At 48.1% G+C, this 9,355-nt stretch overlaps 1 protein-coding gene across 1 annotated transcript; it reads left to right on the top strand.

Moving 5' to 3' along the window:
• The first annotated feature begins 6,738 nt into the window (after nt 1-6,738).
• LOC311581547 (small ribosomal subunit protein uS9-like) lies at nt 6,739-7,295 on the top strand. The gene has a single exon (XM_084753945.1). It carries the CDS (start codon nt 6,792-6,794, stop codon nt 7,230-7,232), a length of 441 nt encoding a protein of 146 aa, XP_084610071.1. The 5' UTR covers nt 6,739-6,791; the 3' UTR covers nt 7,233-7,295.
• The last annotated feature ends 2,060 nt before the right edge of the window (nt 7,296-9,355 follow it).

The following is a 9,355-nucleotide window of genomic DNA, read 5'->3' as shown; positions in this document are numbered from 1 at the left end:
GTGGCCAGAGACAACTCCTCCCCAGGCCCCAGCTGTGTGTGGAGCATCTCCCCGCACCTCCCCTCCAGGTAAATGTCCACCCCTGTGACAATTGTCACCCCATCACTGGTGCCTGACCTTCCGAGCTGCCTTGTGGTCTGCACATCAGAAATTCAGACTCTCCTTCAGGGTGAGGTATCTGTGAGCGGGGTAGGCCAACCCGTAGCACCATGTTGGAAAGCACACTTTTGTGGCTAAATCGCAGCCTTGCACATTCATCAGAGTATGATGTGCCATCTTGCCATTCAGGTCAGAATTGCCACCTCTCAGCGCCACACACAATGTCAGACTCTCATCCACACCACCAACCCAAGACTTTTTTGACCATTAACTGCACCCAAAACCAGGTTGGTTCACCAAACCTGTTCCAGAGTACCCATGGGTCAGTTTGATGAAGCCTGACCTCTGGGGATGGAGACAGATGTGTCTTGACCTGAACCAGGGTCACTCACCTGTAGTGTTCTATAGAAGCCAAGCAAATTTCTCAAAAATTTCTTGAATACCTTTGTGGTTTCTATGTTTGTTTTCCCCCAATCCTCTGCTCATCCTTCTCCACTAAAAGGTCCCAGTGGCATGCTCCTGCTTCTGTGGAATTCCACAGAATGATTATGGCCCACATAGCATTTACAGGAGGCCCACAAGCAACAAGTGTGTATGGAGACCCTGCAACGAGTGTGATTCCAGGCACGTGGTGTGACGATGTCCCATCCTCCTCCCAGAACACTTTCTTGAGGCTTGGACGTGGGTGAAAACAGGGGCTGCTGGGCACTATGAAGAAGGTTCCCACCCAACTGGTGGAGCAGAGAGTATGTGTTGGTGCAAATTGAGACACAGTTCCTCTGCCGATTCACCCTCAGTCCTTCCTGCAGAGGCTCTTGACCCCATTGGCTGGCTTCAAGGCCATAGTCTTCTCAGCTGGGAGGAGCTGTGTTGTTCAGAAGGAGAGCACACGGCATAGGCATCCTCGTGCTGAGTTAGTGTGAGTCCCCAGTGAAAATGACAGAGGCCTTGGTGGGTTGATTAGAGGGAAGATTAGCTCCTGGGAGCAGCATTTCTGGAGCTCTGCTTCCTCAATTAGACTCGGCTCCTTGGCCCTGGTACCCTGGGAGCAGTGTCTGGGGAAGATTCCTTTCCCTGGGTCCCTGTCCTCCTGCTTCTGTTCACAATATCCTCCAGCGCCAATCTCAAATGCAGGCATCACAGATAGAACCAAAGAAAGAATGGAATTTGGAAGAGAGCCCTACGTCTATGCCGGTCCCTGGTTTTGGGGTTCCCTTTTCTTAGTCATTGTGCCTTAGTGTCATGTTGCTGCTCTCTTGGCTGGTCCAGGCCATCTGCATTAGACCTATACTAGGTCACAGGGATCTGAGGGAGAAATAGGACATTGGGATGGGGTTGGCTGCTCTGCCAGTGGCCATGAGCCATAAACCTCCAACCCCAGGTACAACACAGTCTTCCCTGTATGTAAGGAACAACTAAAATGGCACAGACCATGTAGCATTGACTACAATGATCACCATTCCACCGCTTTGAGTCAGGAGCCAGGCATCCTGCCTCTTGTTCCCATCTTGGGTCCTATGCAGATGTGGACTCGCTTTGCCACATCCACGCCCACACATCCATGCCCTCCTGGTTTTGATGAGACACTTGTCCCCCGGTGGTGGTGCATGTGTTTGGGCTGTGGAGTGGGGCAGCTCCCGTGGCTGTGTGGCTGTGGAGTGGGGCAGCTCCCATGGCTGTGTGGTTGTGGAGTGGGGCAGCTCCCGTGGCTGTGTGGCTGTGGAGTGGGGCAGCTCCCGTGGCTGTGTGGCTGTGGAGTGGGGCAGCTCCCATGGCTGTGTGGCTGTGGAGTGGGGCAGCTCCCATGGCTGTGTGGCTGTGGAGTGGGGCAGCTCCCATGGCTGTGTGGCTGTGGAGTGGGACAGCTCCCGTTGCTGTGTGGCTGTGAAGTGGGGCAGCTCCCATGGCTGTGTGGCTGTGGAGTGGGGCAGCTCCCATGGCTGTGTGGCTGTGGAGTGGGCAGGGCTGGTAGATGGGAAGCTGCAGGAATGGTGAATGAGGAGGACTTCCTTTAGTGGATGAGGAGGACTTCCTTTGATGGATGAGGAGGACTTCCTGTGGTGAATGAGGAGGACTTCTTGTACTGAGATGGTCCTTCCCTTCTTACTCCCTGAACTGTAAGGTCATTTGTGCCTCAGATTTCCCCTCTTGCCCAGAGTTTTGTTGCTGCGTCTTAGGCAAGCACGGGGCTCTAGGACTTGCTGGGAAAGTCTTAGAGTAAATATGATGTCTATATGGTACACGAGAGAGGTGATCCCCACTACCTTGAGCAATCCAGCCATCTTTCCTGCCCCAGGTTCCACCTTTAATTAGTCTGCTCCTGAGATTTACTCCTTAGTAAATGTGGAATATCTGCCATCTATTGGCCTCTTTTCCAGGCTCTGAGATCCATCAAATGAAAGTGAGCAGAAATTGTCTCCCTGGGGTTACAGAGTTGAATTAGTGGTTACTATAGCTTGCTGCTATCGCAGCAGTCACAAGTTCGGTTCCAAGCACTCACAACAGATGACTCAAACACCTGCTGCTCCAGCTTCCAGGGACCAGATGTCCTTTTCTGAACACACAATATGCCAGGCTGGATTGTGCACATGTGCTCAAGCAGAATCAGACGTACACGTAAAAAAAGAATTAAAGTTTAAAAGAGAGCTTCCTCTCAATCAAGTTTTCTGCTAGTTGTGGAGTTTTCAGAGATGCCCTGTGGTGGCTTGAATGGCGGATGGCCTCTATCGGCTCAATTATTTGAACCCTTGTTCTCCCATTGGTATCATCATTAGGGGGACTTTACAGATCGTTCTGAGCTGAATTCCAGCTGGAAGAATCCTTCAAGTCCTGCAAATCTCCTCCCATGTCTTACCTTCCCGGGGAGGCCCACATTCTTCTCACTGTACTTGTCTCTTCAGTGCCTTATGATGGATGGATGGATGGATGGATGGATGGATGGATGAACCTAAGGTTGTAAGGCTGTAAGAAACCAAGTTTTGACCCTAACATCTATGGTGACAATATCAATGTAGACTTCTGTGGCCAGGGGACTGTGAGATCATTACAGGAATATTTCTTGCTATTCTTAGAGACAAGAAACAGTCAGAGGACTATGAGAGCAGATATATTTCCTTTATTTGATTTCTTTCACATGCATTTTCTGTATTTGATTTCTTTGTAGTTAGACATCATCATGGCCAACGCACCTTGGAGAGAGAAGAGTTTATTTCAGTTCACATTTGAATTTCTTGTAATGAAGGGCATTTAGGGCAGAAACTTGAGGGAGGGACACTGAGGCAGGAAGTGAGGGGAAATTATGGAGGAATGTATGGAGGAAGAGTATTGATTTACGTCTCATGGCTTACTCAGTTAGCTTTCTTATACAACCAGGACCATCTGCCAACACCCACAGTTGGGTGGGATCCCCAACAGCTAGAAAAACGATACTTACTTGCCTAGAGGCCAATACTGGGGGGGGATGTTTTATCAATTGAGGTTCCCTTTTCAAAGAATGACTTTAACTTATGTCAAGTTGACAACAAAACAACATAGAAACCCTCCAACCTATATAACACACCTATACATGGTATATCACCTACCTATCTAACACCCCTATACATGGTATATCACCTACCTATATAACACACCTATACATGGTATATCACCTACCTATATAACACACCTATACATGGTATATCACCTACCTATATAAAACACCTATACATGGTATATCACCTACCTATATAACACACCTATACATGGTATATCACCTACCTATATAACACACCTATACATGGTGTATCACCTACCTATATAACACACCTATGCATGGTATATCACCTACCTATATAACACACCTATACATGGTATATCACCTACCTATATAACACACCTATGCATGGTATATCACCTACCGTAGCAAGAAAGTATAAATCAATGTATACATCCTTCCCTCAAGCAAGAAGTAGAAGTTGAAGCTTGGGGAAAGCCAAGTAGAGCCAGAGATAGAGGTGACCCAGCCTCGCCTCTGCTGTAACAGCTAAGAGAAGTCAGGGGAAAGACACAGGAAAGTGTGGCTAGCAGTGCCCAGGGACAGGCTGAGATCCTCACTTTTATACATCGTCCTGGTAGGAGACTGCCACTCAGACACAGTCATATGCCACTTGCAGAAAACAAAGTTAGAATGCAAGCTCTTGAAGTCATGGCAGGAAAGCCGAATCCAGAAGCAATCCTGAGTGGGTCAGCCACAAACAAGGTAGCTGTCCCTTCCTGAAGAAGGAAAGAACAAGTAACAAATTCACACCACTCTGAACAGAGAATGCCCAGTCCCAAGAGTCACAAGACACAGGTCCCCGTCCTCTGACCCTTCCTCTGTCCCGTCTCAGGCCTCTTCAGGCTGGGCTCTGCCAGCTCCATGTCCTGTGTCTGATTGCTCCACTCCTCTGCCAGGTGAGGGTGATCTCAGAAGCTCCATATGGTTACATGAACAGCCTTGGGATGGATGGTGGAGCTGTGCAGACTCCACACAGAAGCCTAAGTGCAGGACATCGATAATCTACTCCTTGAAAGTTTCAGAATCAGAATGAACCACCACAAGGCTGGAGACACTGGGTCTCCCTGTGGGAAAAGTCACTTCTGGTTGAGAAGACTGGGGCTATGAGTCCTAGCAACCCTGTAGTCAGACATCCACAGTCCAATGAGTCCAGTGTGTCTACAGGGAAGAGGTCTGAGAGAAGCTATGGTTCACAGTGCAGATGGAAGGAGCTTGCTGCTAACTGACAGACTGAACTGTCCTGAGAGAGGAGTAAGGCCCCTGGAGAGGATCCCCTTTCTGTTGAGTCAGGAAACCCAGGAACATTCTCCCCCCCGCCCCCCCCTTTTGAATCAAGACCAAGTCTTTATTCTAGATGCTTCTTCTTGAGGAGAATGCCTCAGGGGACAAGAGAACCAGCCTCAGAGCAGATGGGTGAGTTTCCATTCCTCCCTATTCTCAGGAAAAAAATTTCCCCTAGTCCATCTGTGTGAGGAGCAATTCTGTGCTGGTGCCCTTCAGGTAAGTCTGCAGCCCCCTTGCCTGATGCTCTCCTCCGACTCATGCTTGAGGATCTCAGCTGCCTTGTCAACTATGGTCCAAGTGCTTGTTCAGGATGATGTAATCATGGCCATTGTAGGCTAATACATAGTGCCCTCATGGTAGTCCCTCCAGGGAGCACACTGCAGCCATACAGACTCTGGGTAGCATAACATCCTAGCCGAGCCCCTCTCTTCCAGCCGCTCCCACTGGGCCTGGCCATCGGTGGGACCCTCCAATGGGTACATCCCACCCAGGTAGCCTTTCTAACTGCTGATTTGAACTGAAACCAGGTCTATGGCTCTCAGGACCCTATAGTCTCCAAGTGTCAGATTTCCTAAGGGTAAACGTCCAACATGGTGACTCTGGGGGACCCTGTGGTCACCTGGAAAGTTGGGGTTTCTGGTGAGAGTTCACTCAGCAGTTGTTGCACTACAGTTATAGAGGCGGAGTGCTTTCTTCAGTTCTTCTGTGAGGTGCTTTGTGAGTCTCAGGGCTCTCTGTGTCTGCCTCTCCCAATACTCAGCTCCTGCTACTCCATCTGTGGCAAGCAGGACTCTGTCCTGGAATCCCAGCTACTGTGTGTGGTCTGCATAGCCAGCGGAGATGAACTGAGGCTCTAGGAAGCCAGGCCATGTGAGGCAGGTTTAGAAGCAGAGCGGAGAGTTTGAGCCTGGGGAAGCCCATGGTGAAATCCCAGCCCTCCTCCCAGGACCCCATGCAGGGCTGGGTCTGTAGTAGGGGGAGGTGGGGTGAGGGGCTGGGGACAGGGCTGAGAGTGCAGAATGGAGAAGGAAGCAGAAGGCTCTGGTGGTCTGGGGAGGAGAGAAGGCTTCCCTGGTGCTGCTACCTGATGGGTTGGTATCTTTTGCTACTGCGGATTAATTCCTTTCCCTCCTGGCACACTCACTGGCCCTTTGCATGCTCCAGCACAGCCTGGAGCACCAGGAAGAGAGCCTAGGTATCAAAGACCACCATCCTATGATGTGAATTCAACTCCAATCCTTTGCAAAACCAACAAGTGCCTTTGACTTCTGAGCCTGCTCTCCAACTCAAGGTATTTTACTTTTAAGAAACATCGTCACACCGTTGATTTTTTTTTTCTCATTTTTAGTAAGGGTCTCTCTATATAGCCCTTGCTGTCCTGTAACTCAGTATGTAGACCATGCTGGCCTGGAACTCACATAAATCTACCACAAGCTTTATAGTGATATAAGGTTATACCACTCCTGGGCACATACCCAAAGGACTATACATCTTACCGCAGACGTGCTTGTTTATTCATGCCTATTACTGTTTTAATTATAATAGCCATAAACTGGAAACAATCTAGATGTCCGGCCACTGATGAATGGATAATGAAAATGTGACACATTGACACGACAGAATATTCTTCAGGGGTTAAAAACCAAAAATATCTTTTGGGACCTTTTCCCTCCTACTGGATTGCCTCATCCAACCTTAATATGAGGGTCTGTGCCTAATCTTATTGCAGCTTGATACGCCGTGTTTGGTTGACCTCCCTGGGAGACCTGCTGGTTGTTTTTTTTTTCAAGTGAACAGAAGGAAGAGTGGATTGGGAGCCCTTTTCCGGTGACGGCGCCACGCGGTGAGGACCTCGTGTTCGTTCCTCGCAGCCATGCCGTCCAAGGGTCCGCTGCAGTCCGTGCAGGTCTTCGGACACAAGAAGACAGCCACCGCCGTGGCTCACTGCAAACGGGGCAATGGGCTCATCAAGGTGGACGGGCATCCCCTGGAGATGATCGAGCCGCGCACGCTGCAGTACAAGCTACTGGAGCCCGTTCTGTTTTTAGGCAAGGAGCGGTTTGCTGGTGTGGATATCCGTGTCCGCGTGAAGGGTGGTGGTCACGTGGCCCAAATTTATGCTATCCGGCAGTCCATCTCCAAAGCCCTGGTGGCTTATTACCAGAAATATGTGGACGAAGCCTCTAAGAAGGAGATCAGAGACATTCTCATCCAGTATGACTGGACCCTGCTTGTAGCTGACCCCCGTCGCTGCGAGTCCAAAAAGTTTGGAGGTCCTGGGGCCCGTGCTCGGTACCAGAAATCCTACCAATAAACCTATCTCAAGGTTCAGGGTTACCTTTGTAATAAACATCCTAGGATTTAAAAAAAAAAAAAAGAGTGGATTGGGAGAGAGGGGAGGTGACAGGGAGGAACTGAGAGGAGAGAGGAAACTGTTGTCAGGATGTAGTATGTGACAGAATATCTTAATAAATTAAATAGATAAAATAATATAATTTATTTTAAATAAGTGCTTTATGTGAAAAATAAAATTGTGAGATTTTCTGAAACTGGATGAAGCAATCATTCTGAATGACATAATCCAAACCTTGAGCAGTGAGTATTGCATGCTTCCTTTCCTTGTGGATGTTCCCTTTGGTGACTTCAATATATGGGTTTCATTGATAATATCTGCAGAATATAGGTAGCTAGGGAGGGAACTGGGATTCCGAGGAAGGGGAAACAGATGGGTGGACATGAAGGAAGCAGACTAGGAAGAATTCACTGATGCTTCCGGTTCACAGTTAAACAACCTCGAAGGCCATTGCATCAACTTTGGGACACATCAAAGGAAGAAGTCTACAGGGAAATATGGTGTAGCTCATGTCTCTAACCACGGCCTACTGGGTCAAAGTGCAGGTAGATTACTCTGTGTTAAATGGCAGCCTGGTTCACATAACAAGTCCCAGGCCGGCCAGGACTACATAGTGAAACTCTGTCTCAAAAACAAAACGCAGTGCTCGCTTCAGCAGCACATATACTAAAATTGGAACAATCCAGAGAAGATTAACATGGCCCCTGTGCAAGGATGACTCCCAAATTTGTGAAGCGTTCCATATTTTTACATTATGATGGGAGGATCTGGGCCCAGGGGTCCTGCTCAAACTATGGCACCAGCCAAAGACAATACGTGCAGTAAACATCGAACCCCTACCCAGATCTAGCCAATGGACAGGACATTCTCCACAGTTGAGTGGAGAGTGAGGACTGACTTTCACATGAACTCTGGTGCCTCATATTTGACCACATTCCCAGATGGGGAGGCCTGGCGGCACTCAGAGGAAGGATAGCAGGCTACCAAGAAGAGACTTGATACCCTATGAGCATATACAGGGGGAGGAGGTCCCCCTCAGTCACAGTCATAGGGGAGGGGAGTAAGGGGAAAGCAGGAGGGAGGGAGGAATGGGAGGATACAAGGGATGGGATAACAATTGAGATGCAATATGAATGAATTAATAAAATATATATTAAAAAAACAAAACACAACCAAGAATAACAACAACAATAAAACAATAACAAAAAAAAACCCTACACTTGTCTGAAGATGTTCATTAAAAGAAATGCTCCTTTAGCTGGAGGAGTCTCAGCAGTGAAGAGCACTTGCTCTCTGTGAGCCAGAGGGAATTCTTAATCAGTCAGGCTTCCCAGACCAGAAATTACTGAAACTCCGGGTTCATGGTATCTGCTGCCCTCTTCTGGCCTCCCTCAGGCAACTGTAATGCTGGAATAAAAACACAAGATGAATGCTGGGGACTAAAAACTGAATATGTACATATTATTCCTGCAGCATATTTTTGTGAAGACATATATTCCTTAGTTTTAAAAAATCAGAAAGCTAAGGAAGGATATACAAAGGGGAGAGGTGGGAAAAAGGACATGCAGAAATGTTAACATTCTAATTTTTATGTTATTTTTCATGTAACTACAACTGACTACTGCATGCAATCAGTTAGTAATACCTTCATGAAGCCAATGTCTCAAAACTCCAAGTTGTTAGCACGGTGAATATGGATTGATATCCACGTAAGTGTAATCAGTATTGAAACCCATATAATTTCTAAGCCAGTGTGATGATCCTGACATCAAAGCTTTTGAGAAATGCTGACTTCCTGTCATCTAGGCTGGACTCAGAAGGATGTTGTCATAAGGACCATAGGACAGACACCAGAGTAAAGCAATGTGACCCCAGACAATGCTCTAGGATACCAGGCCTCAGCACTGGACCTTAGGTGGGGAGTCATGACTCTAAAGATGATGCTCCCGGGAGGTGATTTTCCATTACCCAACCCAACAGGTCCTCTTACTCTCACAGGGAAGGTTTAGGGAAGCCACTTGGCCTCACTGGGTCAAGGCTATGAATTAGAAAGAGAGCAGTGCAGACGCAGCCCTGACATCATC

The sequence above is a fragment of the Acomys minous genome (genome assembly GCF_964271855.1).
Source record: "Acomys minous genome assembly, chromosome: 13".
In the NCBI taxonomy this organism is placed as follows: domain Eukaryota; kingdom Metazoa; phylum Chordata; class Mammalia; order Rodentia; family Muridae; genus Acomys; species Acomys minous.
The sequence above is the reverse complement of the archived record's forward strand: the minus strand, read 5'-3'. Positions and strand labels throughout refer to the sequence as shown.

Coding starts and splice junctions, on each gene's coding strand:
- LOC311581547 (XM_084753945.1), top strand. CDS start 6,792: ATGCCGTCCAAGGGTCCGCTGCAGTCCGTGCAGGTCTTCGGACACAAG.